The sequence below is a fragment of the Pseudonaja textilis genome, chromosome 1 (genome assembly GCF_049901715.1).
Source record: "Pseudonaja textilis isolate UNSWEBS1 chromosome 1, rPseTex1.2, whole genome shotgun sequence".
Lineage (NCBI taxonomy): Eukaryota > Metazoa > Chordata > Lepidosauria > Squamata > Elapidae > Pseudonaja > Pseudonaja textilis.
In genome coordinates, this window is record NC_141990.1 from 197,770,561 (window position 1) to 197,792,964 (window position 22,404).

At 37.4% G+C, this 22,404-nt stretch overlaps 1 protein-coding gene across 3 annotated transcripts in view; it reads left to right on the forward strand.

The window, feature by feature from the left end:
* The first annotated feature begins 41 nt into the window (after positions 1-41).
* Positions 42-22,404, forward strand: part of PRPF40A (pre-mRNA processing factor 40A) — a 36,938-nt gene continuing 14,575 nt past the window's right edge. Inside the window, exons 1-11 of one of the 3 annotated variants that reach the window (XM_026697216.2) lie at positions 42-912; positions 3,850-3,987; positions 6,781-6,861; positions 10,976-11,006; positions 12,510-12,532; positions 17,022-17,096; positions 17,186-17,296; positions 17,584-17,704; positions 19,575-19,599; positions 20,353-20,649; positions 21,865-21,973. In XM_026697216.2, coding sequence (XP_026553001.1) covers positions 484-912; positions 3,850-3,987; positions 6,781-6,861; positions 10,976-11,006; positions 12,510-12,532; positions 17,022-17,096; positions 17,186-17,296; positions 17,584-17,704; positions 19,575-19,599; positions 20,353-20,649; positions 21,865-21,973 — 1,440 coding nt within the window. In that variant the 5' untranslated portion in view covers positions 42-483. Of the gene's footprint in view, positions 913-3,849; positions 3,988-5,507; positions 5,638-5,967; positions 6,214-6,780; positions 6,862-10,975; positions 11,007-12,509; positions 12,533-17,021; positions 17,097-17,185; positions 17,297-17,583; positions 17,705-19,574; positions 19,600-20,352; positions 20,650-21,864; positions 21,974-22,404 lie in introns of those variants that run through there. The other 2 variants (XM_087920201.1, XM_087920200.1) reach the window with 2 other exon arrangements.

The following is a 22,404-nucleotide window of genomic DNA, read 5'->3' on the forward strand; positions in this document are numbered from 1 at the left end:
AATGGTACCTCTTGGCTTCCGTAGCTCTCCGCCCATTAACCTCCGTCATTCGTAAGCGAGTTGCTTTCCCAGCGTCCTCCGCGGTGCGCGCGTCTCCTCTCTCTCTCTCTCTCTCTCTTTCCCCCTCTTTCCCCCTCCTCGCCTCCATTCCGGCTTCCCCCTCCCCCCGACGCACAGACACACACACACACTCCGATCTTGGCCACTCGGCCGCCTTCGGCGAGAGGAGAAGCAGAAGCCCCTCCCCTACCGGCGTGAGGTTTTGTTCTTTCCTCCTCTTGGCCGCGTGCGCGGTGATCCCACCTCGCAGACTTCCGACCAGTAACCCCTCCTCCTCGCCCCCCACACGCTCGCGTCCTCCCTGGTCCGGTCTCTCTTCCCTTCTTCTCTCTTCGGTTTCCGGCTAACGGTCTCCCCCCTCGGATCCCGGCGGAACTAAGCCGAGCTGGCTCGACGGAGCCAGGCCTGCGCCGGGGGAAAGCGATGTCAGGTGGAGACTCGGCGGCCGCCGCGGCCTCTCCTCAGCCGTTGCCCTTCTCGCTGCCCAAGCCTCCTCCCCTGATGCAGCTCAACCCCGGCGAAGGCGTGCGCCCTGTGGGAGCCCCCGGACCGGAACAGTCGCCGAAAAGCGCTCGCATGGGAGGCCGGCCGGACTGGCCTGCCGGGAAACCCGTCAGTCTTCTAGCACCTCTCCTTCCGCCGCGCGGGGAACCCGAACCGCTCCTTCCCTTCGGGCCGGCCTCTCGCCAGCCTCTCCGCGGGAGACTCCTCGGCAGGGGCGGCGGCGGCGGTGGCGGCGGGAACAGTGCGGGCAGCGGGAGCCTCCTCAACCCTGCGATGAGGCTGGGAGCCGGCGGGGGAGGAACCGGCGGCGGCGGTGGCGGCGGCGGCATGGGCCGAGAGTCTGTTATGGTAGGTGGACAGGCGATTTTTTTGGGGGGGGAGGGTGAGGGAAAGGTGGGGGTGGGAAGCGAAAGTTAAGTTTTACGCTTTTGCTTCGGTCCCAGATTTCATAACCGTGAAGTGTGTTTTTTTTTAAAAAAAAAACACCTCCCTCTTGGCCTCCTCATTTGAAGATGAGGGAGTCTCTGCATCCCGACTGAATTAGTCTTGACTCTTGTTGGCGCCTCTCTGCCTTGCCTGCAGTTTTCCCTCAGAGGGTGCATATAGGTGCACGTATTTGAACGGTAACGGTACCCTGGCGGTCTTCGGGCACCGGTTTTTAGACCGTTTGGCATCCAGCCGGAATGGGAGATTTAACCAATGCCTGAATGCTGGATGAACGTTGAACTTGTGGCTTCATATCTATGGAGATTCTCGGACATCCAGGTCGTGGTTGTCCTAGAGGTGCTTTTTTTTTTTTTTCCCTCAAGACTTCCTGGTTTTCCTTTGAAGACGTTTTTTGCTTCTCATCCAAGAAGCTTCTTCAGCTCTTGAGGTGAAGGAGCTTCTTGGATGACAAGCGAAAGGTGCAAAAGCGCCTTGATAAATCAGTCTGTCAAATGGGCTTTCTTTTCCCCTGCATCTAGAAAGGAATACCGGAAAGGCCTGATATCTATGGAGTTCATATTTTTCATATGTTAAGTTCATATTTTTTCCACCATTCCAGAGAATGGCGAGACTTAATCTTTGCAGCAGTGCATACGGTAGGGAATCAACAGGAATAGGAATATTATATTATATTATCATCTCCCAATCAGCATTGTTGATTGTGTGCTGTCACGCTGGTTTCAACTTCTAGCAACCACATCCATGCCTTGATTGTCTGTTCCTAACTTGGTGTTTTCAGGTCTTCTTAGTGCTAGTGTTCCTGAGTCCATCCACCTTGTTGCTGGTCATCTTTTTCTCCTTCCTTCTAACTTTCCCAGCACTAGATCCTTTTCCAGAGAGATAAGTCTTCAGATTTGTTAGCTTTATAGTAATTGCATTATAAAGAGGATTTAACAAATTGAAACTATTTGGCATGATTATTTGGAACACCAAGCCAGAATTCTGAAGGACTACAGTTTAGGATGAATTTATTTATATTTTATTTATAAATATTTGTTTATTTTATTCATTTATTAATCCGAGCAATCCATTGACTTTCATTTTCCTCTTTCACTGTTCACCTGCAACTCCTGATTTTTCCTCTGCATTGTAAAGCACCAAAAAAAAAAAATCCTGTAGTTTTTAATACTGCCTTAAAAGGGGACAGTAAGCCAAGAACCTTGATTTGAGTCATAAAACAAGTGAATCCATTTTATTTAGTGCTTTAGTTACAGGAGGAAAAGTATGAGGTTTCAGTGGCAAGTCAATATTCATTATTGTGGTTCCATGTGAATGTTACCAATATATGTGAAGCATTTGCACAGTTGTAACTTCATGTTTCATAAGTTGCCAAGTCTTATCACTATTTTCAAACAAAGTAGGTCAATGACAATATTATTTACAGGAATACTTAATAAAGTTTTTATCATTAGTGCTTAATTCCTAAGAAAAATTATACTACTTATACTCAAATCTGCCTAATATACATGTTATTTTCTCTTTGAAGACTTGCCGTCCAAGTCTTTCCTGTTTGAAGATTTGCTACCCAAATTATTTCTTGAAATAATTAAGAATGTAATGAAGATAAACTTTTCAGAGCAGATTATGAATATACATAGGTTAATATGTTTTATTCCTTTTACAATTCTAAAGATAGTTGAAAAAAATCAAGCCATTATTCTATCCCCCTCCCAAAATGTCATTAAAATTTTAAAATAGCAAAATAACATCTGCTTATCAAAAGTATTTCAATATGATTGCAGAACCTTAAAGATGAGTGACTTGAAATACATAGTTTCCTGTATGTGGCACTTGAAAAAACTGACTTGCAGATTACCCTAATAATGATTTGAGAAAATAATACAAGCAAAAGATGTTTTAGATGATCTTTAGTCAGAGTTATGCACAAGGAGATAGCCAAATGCAATTGGTTAGGGTCTAAAAGTCATAAATCACTAACAAGCTAATGGCTAGGGTACCCGATAGAATTTATTTTTAGTAAAACTCATGTCTGCCTCAGTATTTGAACTGAACAGTCTATGTTAGCTGACGAATTCATATGTTTTAAATTCTATACAACTAAAACTTAAGAAACATGCAAGCAGTTTTCATTTTTCCCCATACTTTAACATTTACTTTTTAAATATATTTAAACCTATAAATTTAAATTAATTAAAGGTATAATTGCTTTAGATCTGACAGTGCAAATCTGGATGGCCATAAATAACGGCGTTTTATTTAAATTGTTTAGAGCTACCCAATTCAGTGGACTCTGTTGGAGGCAATGAACTGCTGTATGCATATTTCAGCTACCATTTTATGAGAAAACAGAATCAGATTTTACAACTCAGATTTTCAGAAGAATGTTTTCTGACATTCTCATCTGGCAGAAAATATATTTGAGACTGGATCATTTGAAATCTGATGTACAATGTTTCAATCACAGAATGTCTTGTTCAAACACAGAGCAGTAGTGTTTGAATGCAAAATAAACTGTGGTAACATTTTGAAGCATTTCAAAGTCAAAATAGATTGAAACCTTTTGTGCATCCCTAATACTTTCTATACTTTTTTTCTTGGAGACTTGTCATATGACAAATACAAATAATAATTGCAATAATAAAATAGCAAGTTTTTAAACTATCATGAGTTGTAATGTCCATAAAGGGAAAAAAATAAAACTTTTATATATTGACAATATTGGTGATATTGTAACAGTTTAAAACATCGTGCTCTTTGAGAGTCCTGATTAACCAGATTTGGAAGATAGCTTGTTTCTGTTTCACTTGTTTTCCTAAAATCCTCAACTGTGTTTTTCAGATGGGACATCCAGGCATGCCTCACTATCCACCCATGGGAATGCATCCTATGGGCCAAAGGCCGCCCAACATGCCTCCAGTATCTCATGGGATGATGCCTCAAATGATGCCTCCAATGGGAGGACCACAAATGGGACAGGTAAATGAGCTTCTGTGATTTTGTTTTATATATAATAATTTAAAATGGAACAGTACTGTAATTTCTATCTTTTAAAAACTTTCCATAGGTCATTAGGAATTGGCACTGATTCATATCAGTACAATCTTCTTAATCTCTTTTTCTCATTATTCCTGACTTAAATGATTTCAGAAGATATTTTTTTTCTTAAACAGATCAGTTACCTTTCTGCATAATATTTGGGATAGGAAAGTATGTTGGCCTTACATTCCTTACTATTAGGTTGAATCCTTCTCCACAATATATTTCTCCTGTATGTCAATAAGTAGTTTAGCCTTTTCAGATCTGGGCTTTTATTTTCACTTTTCGTAGTGTCCTTAGCTCTTTGTGTTCAGTGTGATATAGCAGAATTTTAAAAAATACCCTTTGCTTATCACTCTAGATAGTAATCCCAGTACTATACTGTCCATACTTAAACTAATTCAAACCTTGAATTTTAAAGTCACTCTTAGTACTAGTCCTGCACTAATATAAAAAGCTTTCATCTTTTTTTATGAATAAAGGCCATTTTGTCCTCATAGCATTAAAAATCGTGTAAGTCCTTTGCATTCTGGACAGCATCATAATTTGTTAGGTGCACATAGTTTAAACAAGGTTGAATGATGAATAGGAAACATGAAAGTAATTTGAGCAGTTCAGCTACTTATCTTATTACTCATTAATTGCAAAGCCCCTAATTATCATCCTATTTAACATAGCTGATTGAATTCCCTAGGCTATTGCTTTGTATTAAATTGTTGTTCTGCTCACATTACTGTTGTCTGGCATATTTTACTACTTGGCCATCAGGAGGAATTCATAGAACGCAAATGGGCAATTTTCTTGCACATACTGCTAGAAATGAATTCCAAGAAATCTAAGGCAAGCTGTATATGTGTTTGCCACAAAATATGGAGAATTACATCTTTGATATGAGGCTATTGTCCCATTCATTTAAACAACCTAAGTACTTTCTTCAGGAAATATTATTTTTCTGTTTAAGGAAAAAAACTAACAAATCTTTAGAAGCTCTTTTTTATTGCTTTTGGGCGCTACTGTATTCTACTTATCCAGTTTATTTTATCATATTTCACAGTTTATTCTTATTTAAACAATGTTTTTTTCCTATTGATATTGGTATTTCCTTTCTCCAGGCACTGATTTATGCATATCTTGAGGTGTGCATCAAGTGATGTGTCATAAAATTAAGGATGTCTCCAAGTACTTAAAACAGGATTACCATTCAGAGACAGTGGGTTATAAATCCATGTGTTAAGAGCCACCACATAGTTGATAAACCCTGGAGCTTTGTGGCTTTCCTAAAACCTGGATTTGTCAAGCGTAAATGTTTTCTTTTATGGGGCTAGAATATAATTGGTGGCCTGTATTCTGAAAGTGTTTCTAAAACTATTTGGATGGAGATATTTAGGGAGCAACTCTTGGTTGGAACACACTTATTTGGAAGCAGCAGTGGGGCAAGACTCCTTTCTTCTCCTGCTTCTACAGGATGGTGGGGAATGGGAGGGCCACTCCCATTCTTTCTTCTCTTCCTCACGCTTCCAAGAAAACCTTGTGGATTGAGGGTGGAGCAGTAGCCCTACCAAATACCTCTCCCTCCACACAAGATGGAAGGTAAGAGGGAGCAATAACCTGATGCTCCCTGAAGATACATGGGAATGGGGTTATTTGGCCAACCCTTCAGGGATTGTCATTACATATTTGGGGGTTGATTTCCCTAGCACTATTTGTGGGAACTGCCAACAAAATTGGCTGAATACGGCCAATTAATTATTTGTCGCCATTCTCTAAGTCCCCAATGAGGACTGATGAAAATTTCACAAAACTTCTGCCTTTCTTTCAGAATATTTTTTCTGGTTAACGGCCATGTGCATACACAAGGAAATTAGTTCTATATGATAAATGCCCAAGCTGGCTTGTATTAGACCCTTGTGTGTATTGTCTTGCGCCATCATTGTCATCGTAAGAATTATCCCTCGCTATATTTACACTGATTTAAGGAAAAAGGAAAATGATATGGTTTTAATTGGTTACAGTAGTTTGCATCCTTGTTGCATGCCTTTCTCCGCTTTTTAACAGTTCATGTTTTTGAACCCTGCAGTCATAATTCTTAAACTTTATAGTTCTCTTCATCTTGGAACATCTTTGCAGCATAACTCTTACTCCAGCCCTGTGAGACAAGTTCTTCAGGTATTATCCTCTGTTCATAGATGAGGTAAATGAGCCCTCAAGACTAATAGAGTTTACATAGGTCACAGGGAATTGGTTTGGGAATTAGAGGTTTTAGAGTTTTAAATGGATTGGGCCCCATTCCTTCAATGACTTGCAAGTAGTCTAAACGTTTGGGGTTTTTAAAAATAAGACACAAGCATATGGGCCCATATTCTTGTTTATCTTTCTGCTATCCCTCCATACCAGTCTGCTTCTTTCTTCATGTTTTGTCTTGGGTTCCCTTTTGAAAGACAATCAAGAGTAGATGAACAATAGTGTCCGTATTTGTTGGCCCTCAGCAATTAATATTTTGACTACTTTAATGCTTCTGATCATTTAGAGTTTTAATACTATTTATTTGGAACATCATCAGACAATTGCTGGATTCCTTTGTTAAACTTATATACCCTTTTATAACTCTATTGTTATGCCCCAGTTTACCTGTTTGGGAACAGGGTTAAACAATATCCTCCCATCAACAAAAAATAGTTACAGGTGTAGTGTGTCTAGTTTTAAACATATACAATAATCATACTTTGATTGTAGATGCCTGGAATGATGCAGTCAGTGATGCCTGGAATGATGGCACCCCATATGTCTCATGGCCCCATGCAGCCAACAGGACCGGTAAATATTCTGTTTATAATTTTAAAGTATTTGCTCTCAGCTGTACTGATTTCTGTATCCTTTTCCTGTACCTTTTCCCCAATATACAGTTCAGCATCTTTTTTATATTAGAACAGTTCCTGAACTTGAGCCACTTTATTGCAAATTATTTCAAATTTATATAATAAAAAATGCTAATAGTTCAGAATTTTTTATTAGAGTCAGAATATGATTATTTCATGTTTCATTATAAGGTAGCCTGAAGTGTTTAATAGACTGCATAATTATAAAATTCATAAATATTTGAATTTAATTGTTTTATCTTTTTGTCAAGAAATGAAAATGCAAACTAATAATTTCATTTTCCTCATCACCTTATGTTCTAGAGATGCTATAGAGAAAAACTTGATTAACTCATAGGGTATGAATAACTTAATTTTGGATGAGATAGACTAACATTCCTAGTTTAAATCTGGAAGGAGTTGAAGAAAAGAACAGGTAGTCCTCGACCTATGACCACAATTAAGCTGAAAAATTCTTTTGCTAAGTGAGACATTTGTTAAGTGAGTTTTGCCCCATTTCTTGCCACGGCTGTTAGGGGAATCACTGCAGTTGTTAAGTTAATGTAATGGTTGTTAAGTAATCTGACTTCCCCATTGACTTTGCTTGTCAAAAGGTTGCAAAAAGTGATCACATGACCCTGGGACACTGCAACTTTCATAAATATGAATTAGATGCCAAGTGTCTGAATTTTGATCACCGCGGCCATGGGGATGCTATACTGGTCATAAGTGTGAAATTGGTCATAAATCACTTTTGCAATGTTATAACTTTGGTCACTAAACAAACTGTTGTAAGTCGAGGACTATCTGTATCTAGATTGCGAATAGGAGGTAGGGAACAGCATTCCCTTTGTCATTTAAATTCTATGTCCAAACCTCTACTTTATAGGTACACGTGAAAAATGCATATTTGATTACTCTGTTTTACTAAAATGACTAGTTTAGCTTTAATAGTTATGCAAAATTAACTTGTCTCAATTCCTGATGATTTCATAGTAGATCCAGATTTCCCTGATAGTCTCTTATTGAAGTATTAACCAATGCAAACTCTTTTAACTTGAGAAGGTCAACTCTGTTACAATCTCAAAACCAAATTGATGCCAAATTCATGATGTGAACAGAGGCTGAAATTGGGCATGGACTGTGTATGGCAAATAAGTGAAAAAGAATTATAGGTATTATTTGTAAAATAGACTTCCTGATTATTCTTCATTATAGTCTCTTTTCTTTTACTTAATCAGTGTTTTAGATTGTTACTCTATGTTGTCTGATAGCTCATACAACATTTCTGTTGCAAGATGCTTCTCTTCAGCTTTCTTTCTCTCGTTGAATCTTTTATGTTTCAGGGGTTTATTTTACCTATTTTCTCTATATTGTCTCTTTACATTGTGTTATATTTTTGCTGTGTGCCTGAGCATCATTAATAATCTTGATTCACATGGCTAAATAAATAGACTACAGTATATTAATTTCTGCACTTGCTAGTGAGAAAAGAAAATTCCCTCTTACAGACAGTAAAAAAATAGTGAACCAGTGAAGAGGAATCAAAGCGTTTCCTATAGAATCTTTTTTTTTTATTTGTCTAGTTTCCACCATCTTATCCAAATCAAATATCCTAGAAAAGAATCAAAACTGAATTACTTATATTTTCTCCCTATATGCTTCCTCAATTGCTTTTCATTTTTATTGGCAGTAGCCTATGATTTTTTTAGACATGCAAGCATTTATTTTCTTTCTTTTGGTCTCCATTTTCAGTTAATTATGAAATAATGCTAATTCTCCACAAAAAGCATTACAAAAATCTATGCATTCTTTTTTGTTCTATACACTAAAATGTACATTATTATCCTGTAATCTGGTTTTTTAAAATAATTTTCTGATCTCTTTCATCTTTAATATCTTAACTGTCTTTTTTAAAAAATTGAATTTTTACCTGAGAGGTCTCTTGGAAGAAAGGCAGCATATATATAAAAATAATATCTCTTTATCACCAGGGGTGGGATTCAACCGGTGTTACTACCGGTTAGGTGATTGTGCGCGTGTGTAAAAATCCTTAAGCTGTGCTGCCTGGATAGCTGAAAAGTGCTCACGCAAGTGCGCAGCATTTGAAAAGGCACTTCTTTCCTGCTTTTTCAACCTCAGCTATGTCGCGCAAAGCAGCTGAGGTTGAAAAAGCAGGAAATAAAGGACAGGTATGTGGGCGGGTGGGCCAAACAGCAGCAGACACAGAACCGGTTCGGTGCTTGTTGCTCTTCAGAGCTACCGGTTCTATAGAGCCGGGCAGAACCAGTAGCATCCCACCCCGGATTATCACTGAGACTCTCCCTTGCCATCTCCATTTCTAGTGGCTTTGCAAGTTCTTCATATTAGCTTTGTGGGAGTGGCTTTTACTCTTGTTCTGAAACAACTGCATTAGTTTTTGGTCAAAATTGAAAGCACTACCTCTAAATTTTATAAATTTAGGAAAGTCTTCTGAGATTATTAAGATGGAAATATAATATATTGTTTTCTATGTGGCTCCTTGGTACTAACTCAGCAAGCTGACTAAAACTGCCTATATAAATGACATATGAGGATGTCTTAATCTTTCCTCTTCCCAGTAATAGATGATTGAGAGAAATAGATAATTGCTAAGAGAAAATAGTAATTTATTATATTTACAGTATATGCTGCCCAACTCCTATCAACTGGGTGGAATACAAGTTGTCGGAAACTTTAAAATAAGAAGGGGAGGGGAAGAGATTTTTTAAAAAAAGGGTAAACTTGACAGGATCACAAAAACAGATGAGAACAAAGGAAAACAACCCATGGAGTTTGAAGAAAGTTTCAGTCACCCTTGTCAAGTCTTCAAGACCCTTCAAATACCAACAGCTGGAGACTGTTTGGATCTTAAGGGAACCCCATTCTAGATGGCAGATGCTGCTTTAAAGAAGGTGCACTTACAGTGCCCTGATAAATGGCATTGCTTAGTCAAGGGAACCTGACATGTGCCAATCCTGCCAGATCAAATTGGCTGGGTAGATAATATGGAGATAGGCAGTCCCTCAAGCAACTAAGTCTCATATCACATCTTGAATCAAATAATGCATCAATGGAATCAGTGGAAACTTTCAGGTGGACTTCAAGTTCCCCATATAGAGCGCATTACAGTAGTTAAGCCATGAGGTGATCAGGACATGAATGAATAAACATTCCAGGCTTTCATCCTTTTCTATTATGTAACTATTTCTAATCTTGCATGATTGTACACAAAACACATTCCTAAGATCCAAATATGCGGAACCTGCATGAAATGGTAGTGACTGTTTATTTCCCCAAAATAAATAATACTTAACATGTATTTTTTTAAAATAGTGTCCTTTGAGCTAAGCTTCAGAGCCGGTGACCATAGACTATATCAGTGTAGGTTTTTTCCACAATACAGATAGTCCTCGCTTAAAGACCACTCATTTAGCAAACTTTTGAAGTTAATAGTGGTGCTGGAAAAGCTGGCTTACAACCAGTCGTCACACTTAAGAAGTGTCAAAGTGCCCCACAGTCGTGTGATCATAATTTGAGATCCTGGAAATTGGTGCACATTTATAATGATCACAGTTTCCTGCAGATTGCCATATACAACCATCCTCAACCAGCTTCTGTAAAGCAAAAGTCAAAGGAGAACTGGAAATGAGTTGCAAATAACAGAAAAGTTTGTAAAATTGCGTTCAGTTGCACTATACCTTACTTAATAATGAGATCACTCAACAACAAAAATTTTGGCCCCTGTTGGTTGTATGCTGAGGTCTGTCCATACTTTGCTTGTTTTCTTCCTAGCCAGTATTGTCTGGTTTTGAAAAGCTAAGCAAGTTTGGATCTGGTCAGTACTTGGTCAGGAAATGACCGGAAAATACAAGCACAAAAAACTGGAGTTGGAAGTAAAAAAAAAAAAAACTGGCAAGGATAAACCACTTCCATGTTATTACCAAATATATATATATAAATAAGTCTGTATTGTCATCTCAAAATAGCTTTTATCTGCGGCATGAAATAGTTACATATATATTTATATATATATTTATATTTGTTTTTTACAGCCAGGAGTGAATAGCATGGATTCGCAAATCAGTATGTATGAATAATTAGTTATTTGTTAAGTAATTTAAGCTGTTACAAGAAATATTATTTTTAATTAAAAATAAATTTTGCCATTAATTTAATTATCAAAGAAATTTTGAAAATGCCTGTTTTTATAGTGGAACAAATTAACTTTATGGTCTTTAGAAATAATATTTTTAGATTAAAAGTCCAGCTAGAAAAATACATCCTTACAAGAGAAAATGCTAACAATTGTTAGGGGAAAGAATTCTAACAACAGAGTGGTCAGGATTGTGTCAGCCCACCAGTTATATTTCTATTTATTTTTTCATTCATCACATTTCTATACTGTCCATCTCACCTAAGTGTCCAGGTGGTTATATTAAAAGCACGTCAGAAAATATCAAAGCATAAGTAAGAATTTATTTGTACCCTCCCTGGCTTATGTGGAGCCTCTTGCACAGCCCTTTTCACCTTCCACAGCCAGCACCTCAAATGTACCTCCTTGCATCTTTGCCATCCTGCATACCTGACCCAAATAGTACCTTTTGCACACCCCTTCATACTTTCCTTGACCCTCTTGCATGCCCGGACCATCCTCTCATGAAGCCTCTCTTATGCACCCTCTTGCTCCTTCCCCCACCATGCAGCAACCACTTATCTTTTGGATTTGCTTGTGGAGCACAGTAAAATACATGGGAAAATCCCTTTGAATTAAAATAAATTAATGGTTAGGGCTAGGGTTAGGGTTATGTCTACTTGATGTCATGGCTGAAAAGTAACACTAGGACTAGATTCTTCAAGGTCTTTGAAGGAAAGGAAAGTTGACAGCTTTTCATTCGGATTTGTTTGTGGACCACAGTTAAATACATGGGAAATCCCATTGAATTAAAATAAATTTAGGGTTAGGTCTACTTGGTGTCATGGCAGAAAAGTAACACTAGGAATAAATTCTTCAAGGTTTTTGAAGGAAAGGAAAGTTGACAGCTTTTCATTCAGGTTTATTTGTGGAGCATAGTGAACTTTAATTTTTGCTAAACAGTAAAAATATATTTGTAGAGCACAGTGGGTTAATTCATGCAACATGCAAAAGTGAATCTAACCAACGCAGCTGACTTTGTACGATACATGAATGTAATAGCCGTTCTGGAAGAGAAGTACTAGAATATTGGCATGAATGATGCTTTCTAGGAAATTAGGTAGTTAAAATGTGATCTGGCTGATTGCATGTAACACATAACTAATTTCTGAACACCTACGAACGCCTTTTTATTTTTTATTATTTCTGCCTTTCATTTTAAGTGTAAGCTACCCAGAGTCTAAATTGTATTAATTAAATGTGGCCTCTGCCAAAATACACATTCATGACATTCTGCCTGAAGTAGTTCCTGGAAAGTAAGCTGTTAAATATAGGACTTGTGTGCCAATATATTTTAATAAACTTGAAAGTTTTTTGAATCACATTAAGTAAATCAGGAAGGGTTTGTTTTAGTATTTCCATAAAATTGGTTTCTCAATTTTTTTTCTGCATAGGTTTAGCTCCCCCTGGGACTCAGGTAAGAAAAAACATTTTGTTTTCTTGGTAATTCAGTCATTTCTAGCCACTTACCTGCCTGTGGGCCTAGAACGTGCAACTTTCTGCTGGCTTCCATGGACTCTGGTTGTAATGGTTACTTGCTTAATAACCATGGGATTCTGTTAATATCAACTGGGGCTGCAGGGAATGCCTTCACTAAGCAATGTGTCCACGCCTTATGGCCATATTGCTTAGCAATGGAAATTCCAGTGCTTAATTTTGCCAAAGTCTTAGAACACTCATAGTTAAATATAAAGTTTGAATATGATAAGTAATGCAGGTAAAATACAATAACTTGGCTTCAGAACTCATAATTTGTATCATATAGATAATTATCACTTATGTAATTTTGAACTAGATAGGATCTTTGTGTGCATTCGTTTTATTCAAAAGCTTACATTAAATTACATTTAATATATAGTAAACATTTTCCTTTGATGGGATTCATTAAAAAATGCTTAATTATGACAGGATCATGCCCAGTGGTGGTATTCAGCCGGTTCGCACCACATTGGGCAAACCCCTAGCAAGAATTTGGCGTGGGTCGCCGAACTGGTAGTAAGTTCTGGCTGGCCACACACCCCCAGTCGCCCTCCCACCCGATGCTCACCCCGCCCGCCTGCCTGACATTCACCTAAGGTATTTCTTTTTTTTCCCTCCCGACAATTAGCTGTAGATACGATCAGCTGTGCCGGGATTCCCCTTGCTGAAGCCCAGGAAGGCAAAAAATGGAGGGAGGAGCTCAGGAACCCCCTCCTCCATTTTTTGCCTTTCAGAGCCCCAGAGGAGCCTTAGGTGAGCAAAAATCCTCCCCCGAGGCTCCTCTGAGGCTAGGAAGCTCCCAAAACGGAGCTTGAGGGGTGCTGCATGCTGCTCCCATGCTCTGTTCCTTTTCTTCCAGAGCCCCAGAGGAGCCTTAGGTGAGCAAAAACACACCACCAGAGACTCCTCTGAGGCTAGGAAGCTCCCCAAAACGGGTGGAGGCTGCAAAAATAAAAAGCCATGCCTACCCAGTCACATGGCCACGCCCACCAAGCCATGCCCACAGAACTGGTGGTAAAAGTTTTTGAATCCTGATCATGCCTGATGTTTCAGCTAGTTCTGATATAGCCAAACCAGAACTACTTTGGAGTATTAATGAACCACGGTTAAAAACTAGCTGTATTTTTTAAGTAACCTACAGGATGGTCAAAATCTACATGTTATCAGGTGTGTTAAAATGCAAATCCTGCTGTACACATATGCAAATTGGACAGGGCTTGGATCCCAATGCCATGCCTGCTATTTTGTAGATTTTTGAGCCTTTCCTCTAATATACTGTACTTAACTATTTTGTACTTTGTTGTTTATTTGGTAAATCTTTATGCCATGTGTCTCCCAGAGATTCTTGTCATAAAAACAGAATGAAATGCTTCTTAACCTGTTGTAACTATTCTGGAACAAGAATGAGAAACAAGTTTCGTAAACTTGAGGCTTGGTCAGAATTGTGACTGAATTAGGCTACATTTCCTCAGTTTGCAAGTTCCCTAACTGTTAATATAGTAATGATTAGGAATTACTTCTCAGAGCATGTAAGAACATAATATATTTAGCTCCAGTCAGGGCGTTATGAATATATTGGAAAATATTTTTGTAATGCAAATTTGCACAAAAACACAATTTTTAAGTTATAAAATGTTTTTGTTATTTATTGAATCCTTAAGAATTTTCAAGGGTATGAATGTACAGCAATGTTCAATTTATGACCAAAGTTGAGCCCGAAATTTTGGTTGCTAAGCAGTGCAATGAGTCATCATATGGCTGGACCCCATTTTATAACGAGTTTACTGTAGTCATTTAGTGAATCATGGTTGTTCAGTGAATCATGTGCTTAAGCAAATCCAGCTTCCCCAATTAATTTTGTTTATCAGAAGCAAGCTGGGAAAACCATTCATCATGATTATGTGAATGCAGGATGTTGCAATCCTTGTAAATGATTGCCAATTTCCAGGTACCCGAACTGTAATCAAAAGACTGCAGGGATGGTGTAGCAATTGTGACTTTGAGGACAGGTTGTAAGCTACTTATTCCATAACTTAGAACCATCATTAAACCAATGGTCATAAGTCGAGAACTCTATCTGTAACCATTTTCATAAGCAATCTCTATAGTCTCCATTTTTCCTTATAGGGAAAGTATATAAAAGGGTTCCTACAATGAGCTTTGACTCCTTGTAATCATATTAATATGTTGATGAATTTTCTTGGCTTTATTGTGGAAGCGATTTTTCATTATCGTCTTCTTGAGTGTATTTTTCAACTTTTATTTCCTACATCTGATGACTCTGATAAGGTTTCTGACATCAGAATTGGTTTTGTGCTGCCCCCTGCTGTAGACGAATGTGGCTTATAGAAAGGCTTCAAAAGGGACAGCAAGTACTGTCTTGAAATCTCAAATTTCATGACCTCACATCTGAAAAGTATTTATCTTTAGTATAAATTTATTTTTCCATGTCTGCATTACTTTAATGAGTTTTTATTTTATTTTAGACATAGCTATTTGCATATAGCTATGCAATCACCTGTTATAAAATAATTAAGATCATATTCTATTCACTTCTCCATTGCTATCAGCACATTTGAGTCTTAGGTTTGATTATTGCAATCAGTGATTTCATTTCTATATAATGCAGATTTATGTTTAAAAAGCACATTAAACTATAGTTAATGAAGCTATTTTAGTAAGCATTATTACATTTAATAGAGGCAGGGGTTTCCTATTCATCATTGTTGTAACCTAAGTAGTTTTCATTTCTGAATAACTGCCATTTACAATTGGGTTATATTTCATTGTGCATAGACATAGCTTCAAACTTACCATCTCTTCTATAGATTCGAATCAGAAACAAGATACATCATAAAAATATTGATTAGCAGCAGAAATGACGATAGCATCTTACGAGCTTGAAATGAAATTTATATTAAACATGTCAGAGAATGTTCAGTAAGGTTTTATTCCAATTGCTTTGCTTTTTGAAATCCAATTGAGAAGTTGGACCATTAACACATACAATTTGGTCTTATCTGATTGGCACAAACTGCCACCATCAATTTATTAATATGACTGAGTAAATAACTATGTAATAAACAAGCATGCATCCCTCTTGATTACATCCATAGCTTTTAGAATCTATCGTGTTTCTCATATAATAAGGCCGGGTCTTTTTTTTTTTTTTTTTGAGCCCCCCAAAAATGGCTAGGACGTCTTTTTGGGGGGGTGACTTAATTTTCCCCCACTTGCATCTTTGGGCGGGCGGGCGGCGATGGCTTGGATGTTGACCTTGGCGTTGGTGGGGCACTTCGTATTGGGGTCAACGCAGGCAGCACCATATCCGGGTGTGCAACAAAAGTACTTCCTAACAGCAAGCCCCCCCCCCCCCCACCATTCCCCCCATTTCGCATGTTTTAATATAGGCCTTAATTTGGGGGGGAGGGGCTTAATTTCATTTCATGCCTATAAAACATGCTGGGACTTCCTATTGGGGGAGGCCGTATTGTTGGAGAAACAGGGTATCAAGAAACCAGATTATGAACTTTTCAGCCATGGGACTTTTAAAAGCATTGTAAGAAATATTGTGTTTCTCTGAAAATATGACCTGCCCTGAAAGTAAGCCCTAGCTTGATTTTTACATATGCGCCCAATATAGGCCCTCCCTTCCCCCAAATAAGCCCTAGTTAGGACCCTGTCTACTCTTGCACCTGGTTACAGGGGGTGTGGCAAGTCGCACGGGCATAAATCAAGCAAGGGTGGAGATGGGGAGTTGAACTGCTTACCTTCAGACAGTTGCAGCCAGGCCTCGCACACACCCCAACACCTGCCTTGCTGGCTCACTTCTTCGGCCGTTTGCCACCACTTGGATACATTGCCCCCGCCCTCGTTTCACTGTCAGGTCTTCAGGAAAGGCCTCTGCAGCCAATAACAGCACTCCAGATCAATCCTGAAGGCCTTTGACAGCAAAACAGAGGCTGGGACGATACATAAATCAATCCAGACCTCAGCCACAGAGGCCTTTCCTGAAGGCCTCTGACAGCGAAATGGAGGCTGGGGGTAATGTTGCACAAGTGGCAACAAGCAGCCACAGAAGAAGTGGTCTGGCAGTGGGGTCCTGCTGGGCAGAGCTGTTGATGCCGCTGCTGCTAAGTGAGTCAGTGGAAAACATTCTCCGAAAATAAGACCTGGTGCCTTTTTTGGTGGCAAAAAAATATATATATAGGACTGGGTCTTACTTTTGGGGAAATACGGGACATTGGTTTATAGTGACATTTTTTTTGTTATTATCTGATGAAGGCTTAAAAAGTAATATGATCAAAACCTTTGCTTTCTAAACTACAGAAATAAAATTAAGGAACAAGAGTATCCCTTTTATCTCTTGAATAAAAACATAACTGTATTTCACTGGATTAAATTTTATTTCATATTTTTTTATTCAGCCTACGCCTCCAGTTTGTGCAGTGCAACAAGCCACTCCAACCAATAACTCTACTAATGAAGAGCCCTCAAAACAGGTATCATGTTTTTCTCTTAACAGTTTTGTCATGCTCCATCTTAAAATCCCAAGAAAGAAATTTTCTATAGAATGTTCTATTTTCCACAGAAATCTACGTGGTCAGAGCATAAGTCACCAGATGGAAGAACATACTATTACAATACTGAGACCAAGCAGTCTACCTGGGAGAAGCCAGATGATCTTAAAACCCCTGCAGAGGTAAAAGAATTGAGAATATTTAACGACCCATGTCTCATTGAATTAAAAAGAAATATTTACTATTAAGAAAAATGTTCCTTTCGATGTGCAGTTCTAATATCCTAGCCTTCATATTAATGCTGCAGTAGGCAGAGGATGCCAAAAGAGTTTTATTTCATAACAGGAATTGTGTGTAACTTGTATCTTTGCATTTTGCATCTTCATCCAAAGATTCTAAAAACATTTTATTACATTCCTTTCTGTATTATAGAATGGTTTAAGATATTGTGTTGTTTCCCCTTTCTTAGCAATTGTTGTCAAAATGCCCATGGAAAGAATACAAATCTGATTCTGGAAAGCCTTATTACTACAACTCTCAAACAAAGGAATCACGTTGGGCAAAACCCAAAGAACTTGAAGATCTTGAAGGTAATTATCATGATGTTTTATCTTCAACATAAGCTACTATATAGATAGCAGCGGCAATTCCAGTTAGTAAAGATAGGAAATTCAGACCATATAATGAAATAATCTAAGATATTTTAAAAGTTTTAGTTAGAGGAATAGTTGGACAAATTATTGTTGACAAGAGATAAAAGGATACAGTCAGTCAGCAATTCTCAGACAGCAATTCTAAAGGATCTTAGGCAGTGATCTGTTTTTAGCATTTGGGATTGGAATTAGTAGGAAGTTCCAAAATTGTACAGAAATTATTACGGGTTTATACTCTCTAGCTCATACATTGGTGTTAAGATGAAAAGATCCAAGATGTGCATTCTTTAAATATAATGTTCATTAAAAAGTTGGATTATAAGTAAAAACTAATGCAAACTAAACTTAGAAAAAGAGAAAAGAATAGAAAAAGAATGAAAATGCAAGAAAAAAGAAAAGGATAAAATGAAGAAAAAGAAAAGAAATATATAAAGAAGTGACTTCCAATATTCATCACAGGTGTTAACAAAGGCATTAACAAATTTACTAATTCTTTACCCCTATATGGTTACAAATGTCTATTCATCTAATCCCTTATCTGTGACCAAATTCATAAAACATCAGTCCTGGTCTCAGCAAACAAAGCAATTAAAAGGTTGCCAGAACTTTGCAAAACAATGTTTTATTTTAACCTTAATCAAATAAACCATTTTACATTCCTTTCCGTTATGTCTAATAGTCTTAATCTTTAATCCAATCAAATATTATAGGACTTTATTTCTCTTTAATTCTTTTTTATCCCATTACACAGATTTCTGTATGATGAGATAAAGTCTGTTTTGGTACTTTCTGTGCTATGTCAGATTACATTTGTTCCACATCTGTCATTCTTTCGTTAACACCTCATTATTAAAACTGTTGATGTTGTCTAATTTTTTAATGTTTGTGATGTTATAACATTTGTGTCATTTTGTAAGTCCCACTATTAACTGACATCTAGAACAAGCTTGTATTTTTTCCCTTCTACTTAGAATATTTGGTCCCTTTTAGTGTCTAGCATCTTAAAATTATAAAGTAACTTAATCTTTGATATGATTTACAATAGCCAGGAGATAAGTCTGTTTCTGATGAGAAGTTATTTTATAGTTAATTCCAAAATTTTATGGTGAAAATCAATATTTCGAATTCGTTAAATTCCTTAAGTTGTGTATAACTTTAATATATCAACATCTTACTTAGCTTTTTGCTGTCTATTTTAAATTCTTTTTTAAGTTCTTAAACTTTTAATTATATTTTCTTTTATTCAGAACTAAAGATAAATTTACCCAATGAGTTTTCAAATGTTGTTCCAAAGGTCTCTAATAGCTTTACGTTAATTAATAGGTAATTTTCAAAAGTGATTAGACAGCAGGGCTTGCAAATTTAGGGTCATAATGCTCAACTATGGTTGTGAACAAAATGGTTAATCCTTTTGTTCCCTGGCATTCAGACCTGTGGAAAATCACTGTCCTGTGGTCTCCTTGTGATCTCTTGTCCTCTTTATCTAGAGAGGTTCCAGAATACTAGTTTACTCACTGGTTTTTTGGTCTTTGCCATGATCATTGGCTTTGTTTTTGTGAAAACGTCTTCAATTCTCCATTCCCCTGAAAGTCTGACATCTGTACATTTTTGAAATATCTTTTGTGTTCTGTGGTCTGAAAAAGTTATTAATTCATTCATGAAACGCTATTGACATATAGGCTATATCATTTTCACTTAAAAATCACTTCTCATGTGATTTTTCACATGCAAAATGTTTTAGGGTCCATCTCTAAAATGATATATCTTAAATATCTTAAATATATAAATATTTTTTATTTTTTTACAGCAATGATTAAAGCAGAAGAAAACAGGTATGCTTACAAACGCTTTTCTTAAAGATGTGTCTATATTTAAACTAAAATGCAGACAAAACTGATGAACAGATTAATTCATTTTAAAAACCTTTTTGGAAGCAGAAAAAGTAGAGATTAAATACAATATCTCAGAAAGTACTTAGGTAATTATATATTTAGCATCAAGGTTGAGACCAGCATTTCGAATTACATTCAGAAAAAAATTGACAAACTTAACCGAGTTTGAAACAATGCTAGTACTATATCATTCCTGGTTTGTAGTCCAGCAGCTGAATTTTACACAGTTTTAGCTTCTCAACATGCTGATATTAAATGTTCAATAACTGTTGATATAAACAACAGAATATGCAGAATATGATTCTTATTAATGTCTTGAATAGATTTTGAAGTGTTAAGTATATTAATTGGCAACTCTATTAATAACTAATAGCCATGTTTACTAAATTAAAAGTGCAGGGTTGATATTCTATTTATAACTGCAGATACATGGAATTATATGTAACTGCTGCTAAGAAGAATTCTATATCAGCCTGTATTTCATTAGACTTTTAGTAGAAATTTTAAGGCATTAATGCTGTCAAACGCTATGCCTCGCCTATTCTGAAGGAGATACAGAAAGATAGAGGCTGATGGTATCCCTATCTTGTAAATCAGTTACAAATTGGGCTTTTTACAGATGTGCAGTGGAAAATATGATTTTTGTGAAATTGGCAGGATTTTTAGAACCAAAAATGATTTCTATTTCTATAGCAAATCAGAAGAATCTGTTCCAGTTTCATCTTCTGCGGTTGCACCAGGGATTCCAGCTGCTGTTGCCAGTGTTCCTGAAACACCAGTACCTGTACCATCAGCCCCCGTTGCTCCTGCGATGGCCTCAGCTCCAGAAACAGAGCCTTCTGCTGTGGCTCCAGTTATAGAAAATGATGCTGGGGTAGCTCCTTCAGCAGACGAAGTGGTACAGCCAGCGGCTCCTTCTGTTGTACAAGAACAGAGCATGGAGGTTATCACAAACTCTGTGGAAGAAACGCCAAAGCAAGAATCCTCGGAGTAAGTAATAGTTCTTAATACTCATCTGCTATTATATTTCAAGAGAATATTTCATAGTTTGGGATAAAAAAAACAGGTTTCGTTTCTTTAAAAAATGGAAGGAGAAAAGACAAGTACTGGGTTTTCCTTTTAGTTAATAACTTCTAGTTCCTTTGGGGCCTTGTCATCTTAAATTGTGCAGTAGGAAAAGACAACCACAATGGTTAAATAGGTTATCTTCTAATTTCTTTTCCATTTCCTGTAACAAAGATAAGAAAGGAGAAGTTTCCAGAATATCTTTCACATATTTTTCCTGCTAGAGAACCTTCTTGTGAAACCTGGAATCTTTTTCCTGGAGGCTTGTTTTTCCAACTCTGGGTGTTATACATGGTGTTTCTTTATATTGCAATTTCTGTCCCGAACTTCATCTCATTTCTGATAGACTGCATATCCTGTGCGGAGAGCACTTGCTAGGCACATTCCATTTTGCAATAGCCTGAAGAATTGGTTACATTTAATTTATACTAAATTAAATGATTAAATCTTTTGAATAGTGATTTTTTATGGCAAGAATATGTAATTTGGGTTGTCTCGGGGGCCTCTTTAAGCTTTGCATAACATCGAGAACTGCACTGCAAAAGTGGGAGGAGCCAAAACTCAAAGGGGGCTGATTTTGGAAGATAGGTTTAAGGGACACTAACTTTCTTAATTAAGGGTGCTCATTTTAAGGCAGGGGTGTCAAACTTGATTTCATTGAGGGCTGCATCAGGGTTATGTTTGATCACGGGGGTTGGGGTGGCCATGATGGGAGTGGCCAGCTCAACTTCACTCGTCGTGGACTGGGGAGGCCCGAGTACTTTGCCAGTGAAAACGGAGCTCAAGAGGGCCACCCACAGCCCTCCGGAGCTCAGTTTTCGCTGGCAGAGGCACCACGGGCTGGTCCTTCGCTGTCTCCAGGGTGGTCCCACGGGCCAGATCTAAGCACCCCACAGGCTGGATTTGGCCTGCAGGCCTTGAGTTTGACACCCCTGTATTAAGGGACATCTAGTTTATCAGTTGTCTAAGTAAATGATGCATGTCAAATGTATTAATGTATTTGGAACTAACCCAAGACGGTTAGCTTATCTCGTTATTTTTTAAAAGGCATCAGCCTAATATTTATGATTACTGCCTCAGTAAGTATTCTATTTAATTAATGCTATTTGTTAAAGTAACCAACTTTTTTTAAATTGATAGTGTTGTACCCAAAAAGGAAGAAGAGGAAGCCCAACCAGTGAAAAAAACTTATACTTGGAATACAAAAGAAGAAGCCAAGCAAGCATTTAAAGAACTATTGAAAGAAAAGGTTTTTATACTGAGTCAACTATTTTTTAAATGTCAAGAATTACAAATACAATTGATTAGGAGAGTTGCTGATTTTTGTAAGAACTTGAGTAACATTCATGCAAAAGTAAATACTAAAAACTTTATTTAAACAGGTGGATTTTTATAAAAATCCATGGGAGAAAGAAGTTTCATTTTTGCTTATATGTTTTGAAAGTTTTAGGCAGATTAGTTGAGGTAAAAAAGAGGATTAGGTGTGTTTAAAATTTTGAATATTCTACTTAATCGTTATGATTTCATTCTTGGTGATTGCTGAAACATAACTGCTGAATCAAAAAGATGTTTTCTGAGTGATAGTTTTAATACCTTTAAAAAAACAGGAATTGGGAAATAAGTATTCTTGGACTTGCTTTTTCTATAAATGTGAAGAATGCTATGACATCATGGTGATAT